The following is a 26,151-nucleotide window of genomic DNA, read 5'->3' as shown; positions in this document are numbered from 1 at the left end:
ATCCCTCTAGGTGCGTGTATAAATTAGAAAAATATAATAATTTCTGGCACAAATGACATGATTTCCTGACAAAAAAAAAGAGTCAAAGAAAGACCAAGAAAATAGAAGAAAGGAAGTAGAAAGTGCAGAAGGATGTGATCAATCACTAACTGTTCAAGATAAGGCGAGTTTATATTGTTTGATGAGGTCTGGGATTAATTAGTAGAGCTCTCAGTGTGTGACACTAGCGCTTGGCCTTTCACAGCTCATTACTGTGCGTCCAATCAGTGCAGGCCAGTGTGACTGCTGTTTATTTATACACACAGCCAACCATGGCAGCCATTTGGCAGTTTTCTTCACTGGGGAGCCTTAAACACTCCCACATTGAGCTGAATCTGCACGGACATATTCAGTAACACATTATCAGGCATAGAGCATGATCTAATATATCTTATAAGATCTATCCCAGCCTAAAAGTTGCACTATTTTATTATTCTATATTAGGCTATATAATGAAAATAAATTACATCTTAAATATATTAAAGGTGCCGTAGAACATCTTTTTAAAAGATGTAATATAAGTCTAAGGTGTCCCCTGAAATTGTCAGTTTCAGCTCAAAATACCCCATAATTTGTTTTAATTAATTTTTTTAACTGCCTATTTTGGGGCATCATTAAATATGAGCCGATTTATTTAATACAAAACATGTTTTCTTGTGAATATCGGTTAAATTATTATTGTTTAATTCAATTTATAGTATTTATTTCTGTTAGGAATGCTTTCATAATTCATACTTTCTTTGAATGAGGACTAAAAAGATAGAAACAGGAAAATAAACATACATTTGTTTTGTTTTTTATTATAAACACTTAGAGACAGGACAACACCTCTCTCGTTGGTTTCCAGATATGTTCCAGTAGGAAATTCAGGGCACTTGGGAAAAATACAATGCAGACCACTGAGCTTACTATGAACATTAATTTACATAGACAGCACAATATTAACATTAACATCATCTGAAATGCAAAGACTGGACCAAATCAAATTCCTGATACAACCATGCACCCATGTACAACACATACAGACATCAAATAAATAAATCCCCAACAATCTGACGATCACTTTAAACCAGCCCATATTTAACATCTGATTCCTCATTATTCGGTTAACAAAACAATGTATTTACAAACCAAATATATTAACTTTTGTTTGTTTTTTCCTCACATGGAGGACATTTGATTCAATACAAGCTCTTGAAGTCCCCACTCAGTGGTTGACATTCACCTCCACTGATCTACAGTCGAAGCGGAGGGTTATGATCGCCCTCTACTGGCTTGAAATGTAATTGCACAACAGTGTAAGTAGATGGTAACCAATGTGCATGCATACCATGCGCTAAAGACACAACACTGTACGACACTCAAACAGCTGCAGCGTGATACTTTTCTTTAACTGACTCTAATACAAAACGCAAGCATTATCCACACAACACTAACACATCTACTAGCTGGGTGCACAAACTTATGAGCGCTAACCCAGAGAGTCATGGGAGGATAACAGCATGCTGGCACAGGTTTGCTCGGACTAAAATGGGAAGATCACTGCTTAATAAAGGACTAAAGGCACTTTAAACAGGGGAAGAGAGAGACATGGTTCTAGTGTCCACAAATGAGGATGTCACAAACACTATTAATACTCAGTTTATCCGTACAGGAAGAACACAAGAAGTGCAATAGATGAGGAACAGGCCCAGTAGAGAATTTTGGAGAGTAGATGGATTAAGAAATATTGAGACTGATATCGATATATTGAAATACTGATATTGTTAGACTGTATTTTTGTTCATTATTTGTCATTGAATTTGCTCAGAGGGCACTTTTAGTACTATAGCTCTGTACATAAAAGCAGCAGGAAAGTTAAGGAAATAAATATTTAACTGAATGGGGCTGAGGATGTGTTTTGCATCATATTCACATCGCACAATATCAATTTATAATGACAGATACTTTGTCTTATGATGCTTGAAAACTGCTATATTGCTATTGTAGTATATGTGCATATTTTGTCAAATTGTCCCGGTTTTGACAAAAATGAACCGTTTCCACACATTGCAGCATCATGGCATGAGGCTGATCTATGCCAACCATTTAAATTGCATGATTTCTGTAATGTAAGGATCGTAGTAGGACTTTGGAGTGATAAACTGTGTTTGCATTTGTGGAATACTGATCATTAGAGTTCAAATGGATGTGCTGATGTAGATGGTAGTGTTTAGATGATTTTGGATATTCACTCGGCAGCCATCTGCTCAATGTGATCGCACAGCAGCTTGTATTGCTCTGAAAGAGGATCATAAAAAGTGAGAATCGTATTAATACATACATTACCATTCAAAAGTTTTTTTTTTTTTTTTAAGAAATTGATTATTTCAGCAGTGATGCATTAAATTGTGGCAAATTTTCTATTCCTCACAGAATCCTGAAAAAAATGTAACACAATTTACACAAACATATTAAGAAGCGCAATGGTTTTAAACATTGATAATAATAAAAAATCTTTCTTAAGAACCAAATCAGCATATTAGAATGATTTTTGAAGGGTCATGTGACACTGAAGACTGGAGTAATGATGCTGAAAATTCAGCTATGCTATCACAGGAATAGATTAGATTTTAAAATACAAAACAATTATTTTAAATTTAAATTGTAATAATATTATTTTACAATATTACTGTATTTTTGATCAAATAAATGTTTCAACAGAACTGTAATGAAGGCCACAAACTAAAAAAAAAAGAAAAAAAAAAAAAAAGAAAAAAAGGAATTATTTTTAATTTGGAAAATTACATTACCTTCATTCAGATTTCCAATGACTGCCTGCTTCTTCAGGAAGTCATTGCAAAGTTTCTTGCTCAGTCCAAATGCCACCATGTTATGAGTGAAAGTCCTAGACAAACAGAACAAGTATATGTGAGCATAAGAACATACAAAACTATGTCTGAACCTAGGGTGGTAAAATCGATTAATTGCAATTAATCATATTGTTTACATAAAATGTGTTTGAAAATATATTTTATATATATAAAACACACACACACACACATTATATATATATATATATATATATATATATATATATATATATATATATATATATATATATGTGTGTGTATATATATATAAATATATATATATATATATATATATATGTGTGTGTATATATATATACATTTCGTCTGTATTGTACAAAACAAGACCGATGCCATGTGACTCACCCCAGCTGACCAAAGGTGATGTTCTCATTAAATCTGGAGCTATCGTCTTTCTCTTCTTGGGTCATATGACACCACTTCTCTCTGAAGGTACAAAAACATAGGAGGTCAAGGTCAGAGGTCACTGATATTTTACCTTTTTTCCTCTCATCAAGAATGAGAGACCATCAAGAGATTTGCCTCTATAATGATGTAAAAGTTCACTCAGAAACCTTTTAAACACATTACAATGAATACTGGGAGGTTAGATAGTTAACAAGGTGTAAAAACAATCATACAAAAGGACAAATGTGTATTAGCCATACATTGATGCTCATGCAAAATCCAACAAACATTTCAGAATAAGGTTTAGTGAGCAGTCAGCTGTAGCCATGATTCACAATGAATCAAAACAAAAACAAGACAATTTAAATAATAAAAAGCATATGAGCAACACAGAACCACAGCATAATTCAGCTCAAAAACAGGAAAAAAAAAATGCTCAAGCAAACAAACCAAAATGCATTTTTTTTTATGTACAAAATGTTCCTTTCTTAAAAATAAACAGTGTTGGGGAAAGTAATGCATTATTCTTCTGAATCATTTTTACTTATTTGTATGATTTAAAGTGGATCATTGACAGTCAGCAGCAAAGACATTGGTTAATAAAGTGAAATTAAATACATAGTGCAGGTTTGCGTAATATTCAGAGTTTGCATTTCAGTTTTTTTCCTTTTCTTTTCATTTTGAAGAATACTGAATCTGATTTTGTGCAAGTGAGATGAATAAATGCATGTTGTTCACATTTAGTCTAGAACTACAATAACCATCATGTTCACACAGCCCACACAACACTGCACTTACTCACGATTTCTCTCAACATGGGGACAGGAGAGCTGTCAGTCAATAAATGGGAAAACAAAGTAACTTGCGGTACTTAAAAAGTACATTTAAAAGTAATGCGTTACTTTACTAGTTACTTTAAAAAAGTAATCTGATTATGTAACTCGTGTTACTTGTAATGCGTTACCCCCAACACTAAAAATAAATAAGCTCTTACTGGAAAAATGTTTGAGTTTAAAGGGGTTAGTTCACCCAAAAATTAAAATTCTGTCATTAATTACTCACCCTCATGTCGTTCCACACCCGAAAGACCTTCATTCATCTTCGGAACACAAATTAAGATATTTTTGATGAAATCCGATGGCTCAGTGAGGCCTGCAATGCCAGCAAGATAATTAACATTTCCAATGCCCAGAAAGCTACTAAAGACGTATTTAACACAGTTCATGTGACTACAGTGGTTCAACCTTATTGTTATGAAGCGACAAGAATACTTTTTGTGTGCCAAAAAACTAAATGACTTTATTCAACAATATCTAGTGATGGGTGATTTCAAAACACTGCTTCATGAAGCTTTGAAGCTTTACAAATCTTTTGTTTCAAATCAGTAGCTCGGAGCGTGTATCAAACTGCCAAAGTCGCCTGATTTCTGTAAACAAGGCTTCGTTACGTCATAAGTGTTTCGAAATTTCAATTTGGCAGTTTGATACACGCTCCGAACCACTGATTTGAAACAAAAGATTTGTAAAGCTTCATGAAGCAGTGTTTTGAAATCGGCCATCACTAGATATGAATGAAGTCGTTATTTAGTATTTTTTGACACACAAAAAGTATTTTTGTCGCTTCATAACAATAAGGTTGAACCACTGTAGTCAAATTAACTGTTTTAAATATATCTTCAGTAGCTTTCTGGGCATTTGAAAGTGTTAATTATCTTGCTGGCAATGCAGGCCTCACTGAGCCATTGGATTTTATCAAAAATATCTTAATTTGTGTTCCGAAGATGAACGAAGGTCTTACAGGTTTGGAACGACATGAGGGTGAGTAATAAATGACAGAATTTTCATTTTTGGGTGAACTAATCTTTTAAGTCTCATTTTTTTTAGCCCATTTAATAACCTACCAGGTGAAAGTCTAAACACTTTCACCTGTAATAGCAAACCTCCCTTCAACAAGCTGAATGATTTGAGGAATCATTTATGTCAGTAGCACAAACAGTGTGGGATGAATTACATGCAGAAGTACGGCTGGTTATCTGAACGAACCCCCTAACAGCAAGTATGAGCACAAGTAATAGAGATACTTCTCTTAGCAAACACTACTAATAATTCAAGCTGTTCTCGGTTAGCGGTTGACATTGCAATGAACAGGCACTAGGAATACAATACACTCTGAATGCATGCAATGATACAGCAGGAAAAATCAAAGAGCGAAAACACTGTGATCTCATTGCCCTCTTCTCATTTTGGGTAATGTAGATCAGCGGTTCTCAACTGGTTCCAGGACACAGATTTTTCATCAGACATCGTGGTGACACAAAAACAGTCCCAAAAATGTTTATCGTTCAAAAGTAAACAAAAATGTCCCTGGTTAAACATTGAAATGTATTAATATTATTGTTTTCAATAATGAGGGCATGTCATGCAACCTGTCCATGCTGGCCAGATGAATTTGATATGCCGTGCCAAAATACTGTGTTTGATTGGATGCAAGGCTTTTGAAAATCAACAATAGAAACATTTTCTCTTCCTGTTTTAAAAAAGAGCCTATTTATTTGCATTTATCAATGTTTTTTCCCTGCTGTCAGAATTGATATGACACTCTTTTTTATGTCACAATCCAATAGTATTTTAGTATTAATAAGTATTTTATTAGTTTTCAAGGTCCACTGTGTCTTTGAGAGCAAAGTTGATAAAAAAAGACAAAGCATTACATTAAGGCAAATGTGCCATGAGTCAGTGCTTTTTTGGTGGACCTCAAGCACTGTGAAGTTTCCTTTGAGCACTGTTGAAAATGTTATCAGAATGTTACACAGTTTCCTGTCTGGATCATGCGCTGATAGATACAGCTTATTGTGATTATCTAGCTGAAATACGTCAAGGGTTCACAAGGTTTTTGACTCATGAATTTTCCAGTCATTTGTGATAAGAATTACACTACCGCTCAAGTTTGGGATCGGTAAAATTTTTAATGTTTGTAAAAGAAGTTTCGTCTGCTCACCAAGGGTGCATTTACTTAATTAAAAATACAGTAAAAACTGTGATATTGTGAAATATTATTACAATTTAAAATGACTGTTTTCTATTTGAAAATATTTTAAAATGTAATTTATTCTTGTGTTGGCAAAGCTGAATTTTCAGCATTGTTTCTCCAGTCTTCAGTGTCACATGATCCTTCAGAAATCATTCTAATATGCTGATCTGCTGCTCAAGAAACATTTATTGTTTACAATTGTACAAAATATTTGTGTACAATATTTTTTTTTTTCAGGATTATTTGATGAATAGAAAGTTCAAAAGAACAGTGTTTATTTGAAATCTAATCTTTTGTAACATTATAAATGTCTTTACTGTCACTTTTGATTGATTTAATGCATTCTTGCTGAATAAAAGTATTAATTTCTTTTCAAAAAAATAAAAATAAAAATAAAAATTCTTACTGACCCCAAACTTTTGAACGGTAGTGTATAATGCTACAGAAGCTTTGTATTTCAGATAAATGCTGTTCTTTTGAACTTTCTATTCATCAAGGAATCCTGAAAAAAAAAGTACACAACTGTTTTCAACATTGATAATAATAACAAATATTTCTTGAGGAACTAATCATCATATTAGAATGATTTCTGAAGGATCATGTGACACTGAAGACTGGAGTGATGATGCTGAAAATTCAGCTTTGCCAACACGAGAATAAATTACATTTTAAAATATTTTCAAATAGAAAACAGTCATTTTAAATTGTAATAATTTTTCACAATATTACTGTTTTTACTGTATTTTTAATTAAATAAATGAAGCCTTGGTGAGCAGACAAAACTTCTTTTAAAAACATTAAAAATCTTACCGATCCCAAACTTTTGAGCGGTAGTGTACATTATAAAGAATTATAGATATTATATAATAAAGAATTTATTGTTGTTTCTAGTGGAGCAGAACTAGAAAAAAAATTATTTATAATATAGAGTTTTATATACGCTACCATTCAAAAGTTTGAGGTCAGTAAAATTATTTAAAAAAAATTGATCTAAAGTTACACAATACAGTTACATATACATTAATACAAAAGATTTATAGTTCAAATAAATGCTGTTCCTTTGAACTTATTCATTAAAAAAAATCCTAAAAAAATGTACCACGGTATCCACAAAAAATATGAAGCAGCACCACTGTTTTCAGGATTGATAATAATAAGAAATGTTTATTGAGGTCCAAATTAGCATATTAAAATGATTTCTGAAAGATCATGTGACACTGAAGACTGGAGTTATGGCTTCTGAAAATTCAGATTTGCCATAGAAGAAATAAATTATATTTTAAAATATTGTAAAAAAAAAAAACAAAAAACAAAAAACAATTGTTTACAATTTTAATAATATTCTACTCTTTTAATAAATTCAGCCTTTGTAAGCATAAGAGACTTCTTTGAAAAACATTTAAAAAAAATTACTGACTTCAAAACTTTAAAAGGTAGTGTTTTGAGATTTATTAGTTGAGATTATTAGTTTTAATTCTTTTTAGGTCAGGAAATCACCAAAATTCTGATATTTCCCAGTTTTCCATGACTGTAAGAACTCTTGTGCACAGTGTATGTATTTAAAATGCTGTTCCAATTCTGTCAGTATATCATCCTTTTCCTAAACTCTTTCCACTTTCCCCCTTGATTTATTCTGTGCTCATCTTTCACTCTCAGTTCATTCTAACTGATCTACCCCCCCCCTTTCCTTTATAATCCTCCCTTTTCTTTGCCTTTCCCGTCTAGCGGTGTCCAGGGCAGCAGACGGAATGAAGGACAGACCTTTCATCTTTCTCTTCCTCAGCCGTCCGCCTTTGCGAGGCAGCAAGGCACAGGGAGAAAAAGGGTTAAAGTCACATGCATAAAGAGAGAAAGAGCCACAGAGAGGAGACAAGATGAGCAGATGAGCAGTGTGGAAGAGTGAACCATAAGAGCACAAAGAGAGGCTGCAGGATCCAGACATTGAATATTTCCACTACAAATACACTGCAACACTGTCATATGGACTGGGCACACAGTCACGCACCTCAGCCGAAACTTCAAGCTAGTTTATTTCAACATCACTAACAATCTATCAAACACACTGTAAACTCTCAATCTCTCCCTCCGGCTTTAACAGACACACAAACAAACACGCAGTCTAAACAAACACGCAATCTAACATGTGCATTAGGTGCTGTGCGAAGTCTGTTTTGTTTAATAGCACGATATATTAGGAGAAAGAGAAAAGAAGCACTCTGTAGAAGTAATATGAATTACAGAGTATACTTTAAAACCCTGCACTCTCTCACCTTGTGGTAGGGGATCTTTTATTTCTCTCACAATGGACGGCATCAAAAAACGCTGCGTTCCAAAACCTCAAAGTGTGCCTTAAGATAAAGAGAAACAGATACAATCAGACCAACATTAGCATCTGTATGGGACAAATGATCAGACATTGTGAGTGAACAATGTTAGAAAAACACTGTACATTAAACACAACAGCCTCCTTTCCTGATAGGCTTCCATTGTAAGTTTTCTGTTTTGTTTTACAAACTTAAAATATTTTCTGAAGTAATGCGACATTTTGAAATTATTTTTATGGCAAGTAATTATTTCTCTGCCCAATTCTCATTACTGAAATGTGAAAAAGTAATGATATTACTAATTGTAAATACTTTATATAATAATATAATGGTACTATTTGTTGCAGGAAATTTATTTAATGCTGATTTAATAAGAGATTTATTTAAAGCACAACTGGTTTAATAATAATCCGAAATGTTTCTTGAACGCCAAATCAGCATATTAGAATGATTTCTGAAAAAATCATGTGACACTGGAGACTGGAGTAATGATGCTGAAAATTCGGCTTTTCCATCAAAGGAATAAATTAGATTTTATTATATTAAAATGCCATAAATTAAAACATTTTAGAATGATTTTTAAAATTTAAAATAAAAAATAAAGATTTTAAACATTCTGTCATTATTTTCATGACAATTAATTATTGCCCAATTTACCATAATGCAAAAAAATTTATATATATATATATATCATATATATTTATATAATATTAATATTATTCATATAATATAATATAATATAATATAATATAATATAATATAATATAATATAATATAATATAATATAATATAATATACACAATAAATGGTATATTGTAAATTATTTTAATATTATGGTAGCATTGTAGTAAATTTAATTAAAGGTAATTCTAATAATCGTATCAATAAAATAATAACTGTATAGAAAATTTGCAGTCACAAATCAAAATAAAATTAACGTCACAACTTTGTCTGGTTTGGTTTACTGTAGAGAATATAGAGAATACATTTGTATTTTTTTACATTACAGAGAATTACTAATTACTGTAATTTTACAATAAAAATAATAATAATAATAAAATGATAAAAAAATCATTTTTTTTTTATTCTGCCGTGAAATATGATTCTGGCGAATTCTTTGATTCTGATTAATATGTCTGAACGTAACAGTTGTTTGAAACATTATGCCACAAATGCAGTTCATAAACAATGAATTGTAAATAACAAGAATATTCCTTTAAAATGCTGATTATGTGAAAGGATACATTTTAGACAACTTCAGCTGTTCATTACATCAATTCTGCGGTGAAAAAAAGATTATTGACAACCTACCAAATGGGCTGCTGTTTCAGGTGCGTGTACAGGTAAATTTTCTCCTCTTCTTTTCTATCCGGGGAGAGGGGGGGAGAAACTACAGGATACGCAAGCAGAGATAAGCACAGTTAATAACTCAAACACCTACACATGTCTATAATTCCTGTGGGTTAGGTGTCTTGCTCAACCGCACACTGGTGGTAGTTAATGAATGGTTTGGGCAACCAACCCAGATTTTTAACCACTAAGTCTCACCACCACTATACATATAGAAAACCCAAAGTGAAACTGGTAATGACACAACAAGAGGTTACCACAAGTGAGAAGAGGGAATTAGAGAACACCTGATTAAATACATGGTGAACTACTGTACCTGGAGTTTTGGTTTTCTGTTCAACAGGTCTGTCTGCGTCTCTGAGGAGGAGAGAATGAGAACAGGATGAGCAGCAGAATCTTCAATGATTAAAGTGGTATTAATAGCAATGACAGAAAATCACTCACTCATTCTTTCGGCCCAAGGGTCCTCTCAGTTTGCTCTCAAGACCCCCAAAGAATCCTTTAACGTCAGTCTTAGCGGAGGTGTTTTTGAGCAGTCGCTCTGCGATATCCTTCTTCCCAGAGAGCCAGACCTTTCCAGTGCGCAAGTACGAGTCGATGCCCCCGCTGGGCCTCTCCAGCAGCTCTGTTGGAGACAGCTGGGACTTACCTGTCACAAACATATATTCATTAGAAATTAAAATGAAATTAATTGAAAAGGCACAGTAGGCAGTCACACTCTTTGTATTTGTATAATAGGAGTAGGAATCGTTAGGCACCACAAGGTTTAAAGAGTCATGATCCGATTCCAAAACGATTCTCAACATCCATGACATGAATTCAAATCTTTAGCAGTGTTGAATATAATGCATATAATGTATCTGTGTATACTTTTTCAATAAGAAAAAAAATTATTAACTACATTTTTTGTGAATCAAATCTAGTGAATCACATAACTATTCAAATGTTTGGGGGCAATACGATTTTTAAAATGTTTTTGAAAGAAAAACTGCTTACCAACGCTGCATCTATGTGATCAGAAATACAGTATAAACAGTAATATTGTGAACTATTATTACAATTTAAAATAACTGTTTTCTACTTGAATACATTTTAAAATGTAATTTATTTCTGTGATGGCAAAGCTGAATTTTCAGCAGTCATTCAGTGTCACATGATCCTTCAGAAATAATTCTAATATACAGATTTGGTGCTCAAGAAACATTTATTATTATTATCAATATTGAAAACAGTTAATATAAATATTATTAATATAGTTAATATTTTTATGAAACCCATGCCTTTTTCATGTTTCTGTGATGAATAGAAAAGAACAGCATTTATTTGAAATAGAAATTTTGAAGAATTATAAATGTCTTTTTTTGACCAATTTAATACATCCTTGCTAAATAAAAGTATAACAAATAAACAAAAAATGACTGACCCAAACTTTTGAATTGTAGTGTACAGGTGCTGGTCATATAATTAGACTATCATCAAAAAGTTGATTTATTTCATTAATTTCCTTCAAAAAGTGAAACTTGTATATCATATTCATTCATTACACACAGACTGATATATTTCAAATCTTTATTTCTTTTAAATTTTGATGATTATAACTGACAACTGAGGAAAATCCCAAATTCAGTATCTCAGAAAATTAGAAATATTACTTAAGACCAATACAAAGAAAGGATTTTTAGAAATCTTGGCCAACTGAAAAGTATGAACATGAAAAGTATGAGCATGTACAGCACTCAATACTTAGTTGGGGCTCCTTTTGCCTGAATTACTGCAGCAATGCGGCGTGGCATGGAGTCGATCAGTCTGTGGCACTGCTCAGGTGTTATGAGAGCCCAGGTTGCTCTGATAGTGGCCTTCAGCTCTTCTGAATTGTTGGGTCTGCAATATCACATCTTCCTCTTCACAATAAGAAAATATATGGGGTTAAGGTCAGGCGAGTTTGCTAGCCAATTAAGAACAGGAATACCATGGTCCTTAAACCAGGTACTGGTAGCTTTGGCACTGTGTGCAGGTGCCAAGTCCTGTTGGAAAATGAATTCTGCATCTCCATGAAGTTGGTCAGCAGCAGGAAGCATGAAGTGCTCTAAAACTTCCTGGTATACGGCTGCATTGACCTTGGACCTCACAAAACACAGTGGACCAACACCAGCAGATGACATGGCAAGTCAAACCATCACTAACTGTGGAAACTTTACATTGGACCTCAAGCAAAGTGGATTGTGTGCCTCTCCTCTCTTCCTCCAGACTCTGGGACCCTGATTTCCAAAGGAAATGCAAAATTTACTTTCATCAGAGAACATAACTTTGGACCATTCAGCAGCAGTCCAGTCCTTTTTGTCTTTGAGACGCTTCTGACGCTGTCTGTTGTTCAAGAGTGGCTTGACACAAGGAATGCGACAGCTGAAACCCATGTCTTGCATACGTCTGTGCGTAGTGGTTCTTGAAGCACTGACTCCAGCTGCAGTCCACTCTTTGTGAATTTTTGAATGGGTTTTTTTTCACAATACTCTCCAGGGTGCGGTTATCCCTATTGCTTTCTACCACATCTTTTCCTTCCCTTCGCCTCTCTATTAATGTGCTTGGACACAGAGCTCTGTGAATAGCCAATCTCTTTTGCAATGACCTTTTGTGTCTTGCCCTCCTTGTGCAAGGTGTCAATAGTCGTCTTTTGGACAACTGTCAAGTCAGCAGTCTTCCCCATGATTGTGTAGCCTACAGAACTAGACTGACAGACCATTTAAAGGCCTTTGCAGGTGTTTTGAGTTAATTAGCTGATTAGAGTGTGGCACCAGGTGTCTTCAATATTGAACCTTTTCACAATATTCTAATTTTCTGAGATACTGAATTTGGGATTTTCCTTAGTTGTCAGTTATAATCATCAAAATTAAAAGAAATAAACATTTGAAATACATCAGTCTGTGTGTAATGAATGGATATAATATACAAGTTTCACTTTTTGAATGGAATTAGTGAAATAAATCAACTTTTTGATGATATTCTAATTATGTGACTAGCTTCCCCCATCCCCCGTTTTTATACCAGGTCAAGAAAAACATTAAAATGGCATTTTTTAATTTGCCGAAACAATAAGAGACAGTGCCAGTAATGTCTGAGTCATATGCTGTAACAGGAAGTCGTCGGAGATCAGGACGTTTCTTTTTCAGACTCTTACATTCCACATGGTATTATTGCTTAATATTAAAGGTTAATATAAAAACTTTCTTACCAATGTAGTAATATGTGAAGCACATGGTCATGAGGTGTTTGGCAGGACTATAATCATCCACCTGGTGACATCTGTCAATCAATAAAATCTGGGTCACATGTGAGTCACACACATGGCACAATCGCCAGGAGTTCTACAGAAAACTGGTGAAGCAGCTCTCAGATGGTTTGGAGTGGCTTCCATGTAATGTCAAACATAAACCAGAGATATTATCGCTGATGTACTTACTCAAACAAAACAACGGCGAAGGACTGCACCAGCCTGTAGAAAGTCTGTTCGCTCACACATTTGGAGTGGCAGCGCTGCAAACACAACGCACGGTTATCATCACAACTGTATTTGTTTATGCATATGTATTTATTGCACAAGTTTTCTTGATCTTTCAGAAAGACTGAGCGATCTGCATATTAAGTCCGTATGGACTGAAAATGATGGCCAATATTTATTTTCAGATAGCCAACAAATGGGCAATTATTAAAATAATAGATTATTATTGACTAAGTAAATAAATTAAATCAATGAAAAACCTAAAATCAATAATTTTAAAAGCTACAAATGAATTCAGGCATCACACCATTAAAATGTACAGTACAAAAAATGGATATAAAAAGATTACATTGAACAGATTTATTAAAGGTGCCCTAGAATTAAAAATTGAATTTATCTTGGCATAGTTAAATAACAAGAGTTCAGTACATGGAAAAGACATACAGTGAGTCTCAAACACCGTTGTTTCCTCATTCTTATATAAATCTCATTTGTTTAAAAGACCTCCGAAGAACAGGCGAATCTCAACATAATACCAACTGTAACAGTCGGGATCATTAATATGTAAGCCCCCAATATTTGCATATGCCAGCTTAAGTTCAAGCATTAGACAAGGGCAGAACGTCTGGATCTGTGCACAGCTGAATCATCAGACTAAGTAAGCAAGCAAGGACAACAGTGAAAAATGGCAGATGGAGCAATAATAACTGACATGATTCATGATAACATGTTATTTTTAGTGATATTTGTGAATTGTCTTTCTAAATGTTCCGTTAGCATGTTGCTAATGTACTGTTAAATGTGGTTAAAGTTACCATCTTTTTTTACTGTATTCACGGAGACAAGAGCCGTCGTTATTTTCATTATTAAACACTTGCAGTCTGTATAATTCATATAAACATTAGCCACAGAGCATAGCCTCAAATTCATTCAATCAATGTAAACGATATAACAGTATACAATACTCACATAATCCGATGCATGCATGCCACATGCATGACGAACACTTTGTAAAGATCCATTTTGAGGGTTATATTAGCTGTGTGAACTTTGTTTTGCTGTTTAAAGGCAAGCGCAAGCTACATGGGCAGAGAGCGTGAGCATTTAAAGGGGCCGCAGCCTAAATCGGCTCATATTTAATGATGCCCCAAAATAGGCAGTTAAAAAAATTAATTAAAAAAATCTATGGGGTATTTTGAGCTGAAACTTCACAGACACATTCAGGGGACACCTTAGACTTATATTACATATTTTAAAAAGACGTTCTACGGCACCTTTAAATCATTAGTGTTGTTAAAGATTCACTTTAATATTGGCTGATGATAACCAATATGGTAATTGTATATTGTGCACCACTGCTGTGTTTTGGTCATTTTAACTGTTAAGTAGTCAAACTATTTTCACACATTTCTCAAACAATGGGTGTGTACTAGTTCCCACCATTATTTTGTGTTGCTTCATAAAATCCTATATTGCCAAAATGTGTGTTGCTAAATAGGTTTGCAGTGCATTAGCAACATGTCTGTTTTGTATGACACAGCAAAAATAGGTTTCGGCACTCACACTTACACTGGAACCAGTTAATGAATATGCACCATTCACACTGTGTTATTTTAGTATTTTATATACATACATATATGCTATTATAGCATTTATTAGCATTTAAAATTATCTTTCATATATATAAGAATATATAAATAAAATAATATATATGTGACCCTGGACCACAAAACCAGTCATAAGTCAAATGGGTATATTTGTAACAATAGCCAACAATACATTATATGGGTCAAAATTATTCATTTTTCTTTTATGCCAAAAATCATTAGGATATTAAGTAAAGATTATGTTCCATGAAGATATTTTGTAGATTTCCTACCGTAAATATATAAAAAAAAATATTTTTGTGAGTGTATATGTGTTACTAAGTACTTCATTTGTACAACTTTAAAGGAGATAATTAGATTTTTTTGCACCCTCAGATTAGAGATTTTTAAATATTTATATTTCTGCCAAATATTGTCCTATCCTAACAAACCTTCAAACATCATTTGAAAGCTTATTTATTCAGCTTTCATGATGTATAAATCTCAATTAAAAAAAAAAAAAAAAATTAATAAATAAATATATATATAAAATTGTTTTCATTTTAATTTTAGTAAAATTTTAGTAATTTTATGTGCTTTTGTCATTTTTATTAGTTTTTTTTTTTTTTTTAATATTTCAATTCAGCTTTAATTAATTTTTAATTCAGGTTACATTTATACAACAAAAATGTACTAAAAAAAGTTTTTCCTTTGCATTTTTTGTGTACAGACGACAACGTTGTCAAAATAATCCCGTTCACTCAGATCCGCAAAAATTACAAAAATCGCTGTATTATGCTGCCAGGCCAGTAGTTGGCGATGTCACTTTGTAAAGAAACACTACATGCCTCTAGACTGAACACGTAATACACGTGCATTACATCACCATTTTCACAAATTCACATTTTTATAGTGTACATGGAGATCATAACGGTATAAATTTAAAAAATGTGCACTTTGAAACCCGTTTTCAAATGTTTGCATTTTCTGGCCCCCAAAACGTGGTTGTCGTGTAAATGAACCACCAAAACGTGTAAAGGGACCCTTAGTTTCAGTTTTAATTATTTTTTAATTATATTAACTTACACTCATTCATTTCGATTTAAGTTAATTTTTTTCAACACAATATTTATATTTTATTTTATTTCAGCTTTATCTCAATTATTGAAAATGATTTTTAATAGTTTTACTTAATAATAACAACACTGTTCAGTTCACACACCTTTGGTGCAGAATGTGTGAAACAGGTCTAAACCAACCATCACCCAAAATGTAACCATAATCAATCACAAAATTAAAAATGAAAAGTCATGCAGTGATTGTTTATATGATTGACCATTGTTGCTGCTCCCATACCTGCGCACTGACATATTTGGCGAACCACTCCCTGCCTTTCCCATTCTCTCCAGTGCACAGCTCTCCAAAACGAGCCTTCTCCTCCTGATCAAAGTCCTCCCTGAGAGAGGGAAAAAGAATAAAAGGAACCATGAGCAATCGCAGGAAGAGAAAGACAAAAGGGTAGCAAGAGAGTACTTAAAACAAAAGGAACAAACGCAAACACATGCATCAGCTGATATGTGACTATAATTCACTGTGAAGTTTCTTCCACAATCAAGATAACAGTTCAACCAAAAAAATCGTTTACTCGCCCTCATGTAGTTCCAAACCTGTATGACTTTCTTACTTCCGTGGAGAACAAAAGTAGATTTTCAATACAACAATAGTGCACAGTGACAACTGGCTGTCAAGCTCCAACAAGGACAAAAAAGCCTAATAAATGCAGTCTATGTGACTCATACACTATATTCTAATCTTTCTAAAGCTAAACAATAGCTTTGACTCAGGAATAGACTAAAATTTAAGTTCACCTTAACAGTGGCATAGCGTCTGATCTGTGAGCTATGGTGGAAATTTTCAGTAAATAAAATCTTAAATTTGGTCTGTTCCTCATACAAACTTCTCATAAGTCATAGCACACAAGTACATTTATGGTGCTTTTTTGTACTTTCTGGAGTTTGATATTCACCAGTCACTGTAGTTACAATAAAAAGAGCGACATGAACATTCTGTGAAACATCTCTTTTTGTGTAGTTTGTGAAGTAAATCACCTTCCATGGAAGAGCTTTGCCACATAGGTTTTCATGAACACCCGTATCTCTGTCTCCTCTGTGTCCTCAGTGCTGTGACTGGAGCATGATGAGGACCGCCGCGTGCTTGATGGATGTGATGGCGATTCTGTGCCCTCGATCTCACTGTCAGCAGATTCGGTGGCATCACTATCTTCTTCTTTGTGGGAAGTGTGTGTGGGGGCAATGGGCTGTGGTAGAAGGGGCTCCATGGTGGCGTCGCTCGCAGGCTCAGGGACGAGAGGCTCGGATGAGAAAAAGTCCGCCCCACTAGGAGGTCCAAGAACAGAGGCCGCTGTCCCTTCTGGGGGTGAGTCGAAGTCTATGAGGTTGTTCACCACGGCCCCCTCCATGCTTTTTTTATGGGGGTAATTCAGTCACTAGGTGAGATATGATGATGTCAGCTCAAAAACCCACGGAGGGGACAGCAGTTTGCAGCTCCACAATTTCGTCACAGCAGGACCTAAAAAAAAAATAGTTAAAATTTTATAATCAAACATAAAATATATATATATATATATATATATATATATATATATATATATATATATATATATATATATATATATATATATATATATAGGGTTTGCAAGATTTTTTTAATGCTTAAATGTCTTTTATGCTCACCAAGGCTACATTTTTTTAATCAAAAATAAAAACATGAGTGTCACATGGCGCGACACGTCAAAAGATAATAGAACCAATTATAATCTGTAGGGATGCTCCGATCGATCGGCCCGAGATCGGTATCGGCCGATAATCATATTTTATGACTCGATCGGTACTCACTAACTTGGCCGATCTCACGAACCGATCGCAATTTGATGACGTCAGCGCGTGAGTGTGAGGACGCGCGGGAACATAGTGCTGCAGACATGTCGTCACCTGTGTGGAATTTCTATGACGTTACGAGAAACAATAAAAAATTCGCGATTTGCCGTGTATGTTCTGAAGAAATCTTTTGTGGAGGAGTATTGTCCAAAACGTTCAATACGACGAACCTGATTCGGCACCTGAGAACAAGCCACTGCGAGACTTATGCTGAATATGAAAAACTGGCAACTGCAAAAAAGGCAACGGTAACAACTAGTAATACGAATCTCACTCAGCCATCCATTACAGACATTCTGAAAAGTTTTTAAGTTAATTCAGACTACTCCATTTTAGGAGATTAAATGTTTATTTTGTCCTCAACATTTTACTATGGGACAGTTTTTAAGTAAACCTAATGAGCTGCATCACACTTATCCGATTTGTTGTTTTAGGACTTTAAATGTATTTTTCTTGGTTATGTTGTCCTGCTAGGACTGGTATTGGACAATGTTTAAGTTAATTCAGACTTCTCCATTTTAGGAGATTAAATGTTTATTTTGTCATCAACATTTTACTATTGTACAATTTTTAAATAAACCTTGTGGGCTGCATAAGACTGCTTCATTTTGTTTGTTTGTTTTTTTCTGTGCAGAAACACCATTTTAAATGCATATTAAAATATTCACTGTATAATGAATAATTGTTGTGATTTAGTGCCCTGTTAAAACTATAGTTGCATTACATACATTACCATAAAAATGGAACAAAAATATAATAAAGGCAACATCTATAGTATTTTTTTATCTGGAAAAAAGGTGATCAAAGAGCTTACAAATCAGTGAAGCATTGAAATCGGTACTCTGTATCGGCTGATCACCATGACAAGAAATCGGTACTCGGTATCGGCTGCCAAAATCCTGATCGGAGCATCCCTAATAATCTGTGATATTTTCTACTCTGGATGCAGCACTGAAGACAGATTCCAGAATCTACACGAGTTCAATGCTGGATTTGCACAAATGCTATTACTTAAAGATTCACACTTTAAAAACAGAAGCTGCTGTTTATTGGCTTCAAACTGTACGTACATTTTATTGTTTGTACATGTCTTTTAAACGTAATGTTATATTTCTGTTGCTATTTTTAATGCATCAAGGACATATACAAAGAGCAACTTGTTTTTGCTAGCCAGTTAGCTAAGTTCTAGTGCAACAAACACCAACAAAGATCTCTGTTCATAGACAAAAAGTTGTTCATGCATGCTATAAATGAAACGCTACCTTTACAAAAATGCGACTACTCAGGCATGTATTTACTACAGTAAAGCTTTAATCAGGATAAAACTGTATATTGAAAGCTAACAGCAGTGACAGCATATCTAAACACTTTGACACAAATACTAAATGAAATACCATTCATAAACGTCTTTTAAAAGCCGCGATTGCAGAGGTTCTGCTTTACCCTCTTCATCTGGGTCTGATTTGGCTCAATTTGATACAGCAATACAGGCACCATTATTTACATTTCCAGCTTAGCGCGTAACTACGAATGGTAAGGGGCGTGGCGTTTCCAGACGCTTCAGCGAATCATGATACACTGGGCCAGCTACCAACCTGCTAACCAATCCAAAGTCCCTTTAAGACAAGTCATTTCACTCGGCGGCCATCTTTGAAACACCTCTCGGGCATCCTGGGCATCATGCAATCTCTTTGAACGGGGAAACATCAAATTCTCCAAAACTGTTCGCCAACCTTACGATTAAATTCCATATTTGAAATCTAACAACAACCGGCTCATAAATTTAGTTTCTAAACGCTCGAATCATGACAAAAATGACAAATATTTTTCAGGCTGGATCAAGCTAATGCGCAGACTTAAATGCGCGTCTGACTGTTTCTATAGAAACCGGTGATTCTAACGGCCGCTGAAGTGACGCGATGACTTTACCAGTCGGCGTTTGGCTCTTATTTAGAAGGCGGGACTTATTCCGCCATATTGCGCGTTACACTTTCTCCCATTCAAAACAATACGAGTGACACGTCTTGTGTTATTCTGTAGTCTTTGACCAATCTGAGCACATTGCGTATTTCGGAGGGAGTGGCTTAATAGAAGCAGGAAGTCAAACGAGCCGTTCATGTGAGAGTGGAAACAGAGGTGTAGAATAAACATAAAATATATGAAAAATACAGCGTTTTCAAAAAAACAAAGCGTTAAGACATGTTAAACTGTGCCCCAAAACACAATCAAGCCTAGAAAAAAAACACTGAACCACCCCTTTAATGCATCTTTGCAGAATAAAAGTATTGATTTCTTAAAAAATATATATATTATATGTATATTATATAAAATAATATTATAAAAATACATATAAATATAAAAATTCAACTATTCAAAACATTTTCATGAAGTGGAACATTACGGTAAGGGTACTTTAACATCCTCTTTTGTCATAAACTTCCTTGCAGCTGTGTTTATACAGACTGACCACAGCATGAGGCAACGCAGAGTCTGTCAGAGCCTGTTAATATGATGTTAGATTATGAAATCCATTGCACAGAATCTCAGTGCAAAAGCATGTGTTTCTATGTCTGCCAATGAAGCACCAGACATAGTATAGAGCCACAATGATGCCATCTGTGTAATGCAATGAGTGTCTTTCACTCTCAGACGTGGCCAGAATACAAATATATATCGAGAATACATTTTTTTCAAATCTCAAATTAAAAAAATTCTCATGAAAACCAGTATAAAAGCTGCCCCATCAAATATCGTAATTTTTATCAATTTTATATCATGGTTAAAGTTTAATTTTCACAAGTACTTAATCTTGCCTCTGTGAAAATACCATCTGCTTCATCATACAACTGAAGACGACGTGTTTCCTTCTCAAACGAAGGGCTAGTTCAACAGACGCTAATGGTTATGGTGTTAAATTCAATGTGAAGTGCCATTTGCAAACCACTTCTAAGCATGACATATTTCAGAATGTAACAGGATATGAAAGTATTGATTGGATCATGAAAAGAAGTTATTCAGCTATTGGTTAACATTATCCATAAGCCTTAAGATGCAGTAGACCTTGCAAGGCTACCATAGCTTTTTTTAAACAGAGGCTTTTGGAAGTCAAACTCAATGAAAACAATGAATTCTGCATGTAGACCAATCATTCATGCTATACCGGCATTATTTTTTTTACAAGGCCAGAAACTATGTCCCCTTAGGTTTTGGACAAAACCCTGAGAATTAGGACTGAGAGGATGGTTATGTAATGCAGAGCTGGAGGAGCGTGACTTGGCTGGCATACACGCTCACGAGTGCACACAAACACACACACACACAGACACACACGCATTGACCAGAGTCAGAGATCGTGTCAACTGCGCCTGTCTTTTTTCACACTTATCTTTAAGAGGCACAAGGCGGAAAAAACAACTGTTATGTTAGCGTGAGCATTATGAAGAAAAGCTTTTATCACAGTAATGGTATAGGCGATATCACAACATTTTTTAGTTCTTCTAAATATGGATTTATTTATTTCAAAAGCATGTGGTAGTTGGTGACCTACCGAATACTAATACAGACCAAATTTATAGAAATGCCACCAAATATAAAAATTTGAAATAAATACTGTACATGTCAAGAGCAATCACTAAACTTACTCATGCTTCACAAGCATTCAGTGATTTTTTAAAATGATTTGAGGCTCATAACTAAAGATACCAAACTCCTACACATTGCTGCTTCTCTTGAGTTTTATAAATCTCAGCATTCGAGGGTAAATGCACATGCTGTAATATTCTTTCCTCCCTGCACCCTTCCCCCTCTTTCTACTGCATCCATCCATCCATGCAACAAAATGCCCCTTCATGGTGAGCCTCAGGGCCCAGCGCAGAGGTTCTGCTGTCAGAGTGATGGGTCACAGATGAGTTGGAGTGGGTCCACTGGTTTAAGAGACTAAATGGGTTAAGGGTTACCAAAGCACTGCAGTGATATCAGAGTCAGCAGTGCAGAGAGAAAGATAATTACATGTGTGATGAATGTCTCGGGGACAGAGATATTGGGTTGGCTTGTGGGCAAGGTCAAGTCGGTCAAAACTAGAAAACTAGTGAGCTAGAACAGTGGCTTTCAATTAGTTTTGTGTCAAGGCCCAGATGTTACACTGAACATCACATGGTGACCAGCGCCAAAATTTCCATCACACAAAAGCAAACAAAAATGTTTGTAAAAGCAAACATTTAAGTGTTTTAAATTCCTTTCCATTCAATTTCACTTTTATTGTTGGAATTTCTTCAAACATTGTCTTGCATCCCACAGCGTTCACCGTCTCACATCAATACACTTCAGTACTATTAATATTTTTATAATGATATAATATATATGTGACCCTGGACCACAAAACCAGTCATAAGTTGTAGCAATAGCAAACAATACATTGTATGGGTCAAAATTAATTAAATTATTACTTTTATGCCAAAAATCATAAAGCTATTAAGTAAAGATCATGTTCCATGAAGATATTTTGTAAATTTCCTACTGTAATATATCAAAAATGTATTTTTGTGAGTGGATATGCATTGCTAAGGACTTCATTTGGACAACTTTAAAAGGAGATTTTCTCAATATTTTCATTTTTTTGCACTCTCAGATTCCAGATTTTTAAATAGTCTCCAAGTATTGTCCTATCCTAACAAACCATACATTAATGGAAAGCTTATTTATTCAGCATTCAGATAAAAAAAAAATTGACACTTATGACTGGTTTTATGGTCCAGGGTCACATATATAAAAATAATCTATAATATTATCACAATAAATAATAATGATAATAATAATAATAATAATAATAATAATTCACATGAAACATTGCTTTCAGCACAAACCAAGTTTATCCTTGACGCAAAACAAGTGAACCCATATTTAATGTCTGGGTTGCATTTAATTTTACCTAGCATAATTTTGTTCATGTCAGACAACCCATTTGTCCCATCATTGTATAATCTGTGTAGCTTCTACGAAGCAACAGATGAATTTGTGCCAAAATACTGTTGAGTTTGATTAGGTGCACAACATTTGACAACAAGATTTTGGATAAGTTGGGAAGTCTGTTTATTTTGCCATCATAGATTTTATCATTTGCATTTGGCATTGTTTTTTTCCCTGCTGTCCCTGCTATCAGAACTGACCTGTATTCAACCCTTTGAGAACCACTTGTTTATTGCATTACAAGCAAAATGCAAACATGGAGGTTGATTCAGATTACATGCTGGTATAAAACCAAGAAGTAAAACTGTTGTAGGGAAGAAAATAATTATAAATCATGCAGGATAATACGTTGCCAGACAAAACCCAGAAAAGAAAAGATTTCATCTGGATTTGAAAAACTTGCAAAAGCTTGCAGAAATGTGTTTTTGGTGGAGAAGGCTGTGTTAATGGTGTCTTTGATGTGAAAATAAGGCCATGGAGAGGTTAATTTGAGGCTTTTTTATTTGCATCATTATGTAACATGCCCTGCTATTTCCTCAAGGGAAACCTCACTCATATCTGTCCCTGTATCAGTCACTGTGAACTGTCATTCATTCATTCATTCATTCATTCATTCATTCATTCATTCATTCATTCATTCATTCATTCACAGAGCTTGATCAGCTAGCCGCTGACTGATACTGCACAATCAGACACATAAACAAAGTCTAAGTGGATCGATGCTTCTAACCAGAGAGTATCAGATTCAATAAAAGTCACATAAAATTACCCTTTTACTGAGACACTGCAAAGAGCGCAGAGACTGAAAATTGCTTCTAACAGTGAGCTTTTCATCAGTGGCCTGCACTTGAATAGGACAAGAAAAATGATCCTCGGCTTGGCTAGAAACAAGAGCACTCTTATCTCCGGCCACTAGAGTTTAAAAATATGTATTCATGTTCATGAGGCCTGCAGTCAAGCATGGATGCCAGGTTTATCGGACTAACGCTGTTCAATAGGACTTAAAAGGATAGTTCCATCAAAAAACCCATGATCTACTCAACATCAAACCATCCAAGGTGTATATGACTATCTTCTTTCAGACAAACAGAATTAGAGATATATTTAAAAATATACTTAGCGTTATGAAGCCAAAAAAAAAAACTCCATCCATAATCGTCATTACGTTCGCCATTAAGTTGTGCATCAGGTCAAAGGATACTCTTCCGCCGCAAACTGACTTGCGCATTCTGCATTGAGCTGGTTATTTAAATTTATAAAGTTTTAAATATGGATATTTTTCTTACAAAAACGCATCACTTCACTTCAGAAGGCCTTTACTAACCCCCTGGAGTTGTATGGATTACTTTTTTTATGGATGGATACATTATTTTTGGCTTCAACAAGCGGCCCCCATTCACCGCATTATAAACCTTGGAGAACTAAGGATATTTTTAAATATATCTCTGATTGTGTTGGTCTGAAAGAAGATAGTCATAAACATCTAGGATGGCTTGAGGGTGAGTAAATCATGGGATAATTTTCATTTTTGGGTGAACTATCCCTTTAATGGCAAAAATGCACTAGGGTTGTGACTTTAAAAATGAATAAACCCCTGATAAATGCTTGCATCTAATTAAAATAATAATAGCATATAGCCTAATATTTCAGTATATCATAATTTATAAATGGCAGGTTAAATAAGTACAGGATTCTCATAATTAACTAAATCTTAAACTATTATTAAAAACATTAGTTAAAAATACAAATACAAGTGTTTAGAACGTAAGGGGAAAAAAACAGGTAATAAATTATATAACACTTGGCTGATAATTATTCACAATGATCTGAGTAGAAACATCTAAGTATATATCAACCACTGATCCAGGCAAACACACAAAGCAATTATTCACAACATATTGAAATAATGTGTGAATCAGATGCCACACCTGATAATGCTGTCCCAGACAGTAAGCGGAAATAGAAATCTTAAGAAAGTGAGAAGGAACTAGATTCTATGCTGTTGCAGGTAATCCCATAGATTTCTCCATTGAAAACAATAGCACTTCTGCTCCAGTGCTTTAGACCTTTTCTTTTAGTGTCTTAAAATAACACCTGTCAAAATACCAGCTTATCAAAAGACAACTCGCAGGCTTCATCAGAAAAATTTCCTACAGTCAAAATGGCCCTATTTTTAGCCTCCACAACAAGTGCATATTTTCATTAGCACTAATGCACAGGCTGCATCTCTGGTTGCTCGAAACACTGATGAAATAAAATAAGCAGTCACACATTGATCTGACAGGGGCTGTGGGAATCATTCGGGCATTAAATAGCACACACACATTGTAAAAATGATGTCTAGATAGGCAGTTCACTAGGTTTTGAGACATGTTCTCAAAGCTCATCATTCATACTTTCCTCGTACCAGCACTCTATGGCTCAGTTTACTCTTGCAAAATGAAACCTCCACCACTCCACCTCCTTATTGTAAACAACACTGTGCAATCATATGGCACACTTTCACGCGGAAAGAAAAGCGGAAAATTCTTGAAGTACATATGGGAGTTCATTTCACAGTGTTCATTCTGTCACTAACAGCATTTATATAACGGCTCGCGCATATATGTATACGGGTTTCTGCCTGCAACGTAATTACTATCAATAATGATTTTTATTGTAACATCCTGTTCATTCGCGCTTCGAGCTTAAGAAATGGCATGATGATGGACATGACGGCACCTATGCTGCGACTGTTAACGTCAAGTCCCCTGATAAAGTCTTGTTAGATGACACTTACCCTGGATGTTCCAGCTGGAGCTTCGTCTTCCCAGTCAGTGCGTACGATGTACAGAGCGCTCTGAAGAAGTCTTGAGTGTGCGCATGCGCGACAATATCAGTAGCGGATGGGGGAATCCAGTGACGTAGCCTTGATGACACGTGACTGCTCACTGCGCATTTTTTACTGTTCACGTTTGATATGGTCAGTTTAGTTGCTGCATGTGCAGTATTTTTTTTTAAATGTATTTCAGAAAGAAAGCCTATGTAGCAATTTTTGAATGTCACACATTTTCTCATTCCATATATGTTTGCATGACAACTATTAAATAATTAATAACACGAAAACGATTATATTATAATATTATTATAATTAATATACAGTAAATA

At 34.6% G+C, this 26,151-nt stretch overlaps 1 protein-coding gene across 2 annotated transcripts; it reads right to left on the bottom strand.

Annotated features, from left to right (window-relative positions):
* Nucleotides 1–834: 834 nt before the first annotated feature.
* On the bottom strand, nt 835–25,857 carry kiaa0513 (KIAA0513 ortholog). 2 transcript variants are annotated; one of them, XM_067389260.1, is made up of 13 exons: nt 25,784–25,857; nt 17,191–17,671; nt 16,439–16,538; nt 13,458–13,531; nt 13,230–13,300; nt 10,445–10,649; nt 10,317–10,357; nt 9,962–10,040; nt 8,597–8,674; nt 8,088–8,117; nt 3,255–3,335; nt 2,832–2,926; nt 835–2,319 (listed from the first exon to the last, which is right to left on the bottom strand). In XM_067389260.1, the coding sequence occupies exons 2-13, from the start codon at nt 17,559–17,561 to the stop codon at nt 2,270–2,272; spliced, it is 1,275 nt and encodes a 424-aa protein (XP_067245361.1). In that variant the 5' UTR covers nt 17,562–17,671; nt 25,784–25,857; the 3' UTR covers nt 835–2,269. The 2 variants fall into 2 exon arrangements, with proteins under 2 accessions (XP_067245361.1, XP_067245360.1); XM_067389259.1 differs by lacking the exon at nt 8,088–8,117.
* Between the last annotated feature and the right edge of the window lie 294 nt (nt 25,858–26,151).

This window comes from Chanodichthys erythropterus, chromosome 7 (assembly GCF_024489055.1).
Source record: "Chanodichthys erythropterus isolate Z2021 chromosome 7, ASM2448905v1, whole genome shotgun sequence".
NCBI classification, from domain to species: domain Eukaryota; kingdom Metazoa; phylum Chordata; class Actinopteri; order Cypriniformes; family Xenocyprididae; genus Chanodichthys; species Chanodichthys erythropterus.
This window is presented reverse-complemented; position numbering and strand designations above follow the sequence as displayed.

Bases quoted from the DNA above. Each gene is read 5' to 3' on its own strand.
- kiaa0513 (XM_067389260.1), bottom strand. From the start codon at position 17,561: ATGGAGGGGGCCGTGGTGAACAACCTCATAGACTTCGACTCACCCCCA. The intron at 16,539-17,190 runs GTGATTTACTTC...TCCCTCTCTCAG, and splicing joins GCAAAGCTCTTCCATGGAAG to GGAGGACTTTGATCAGGAGG. The intron at 10,041-10,316 runs GTACAGTAGTTC...CGTATCCTGTAG, and splicing joins ACAGAAAACCAAAACTCCAG to TTTCTCCCCCCCTCTCCCCG.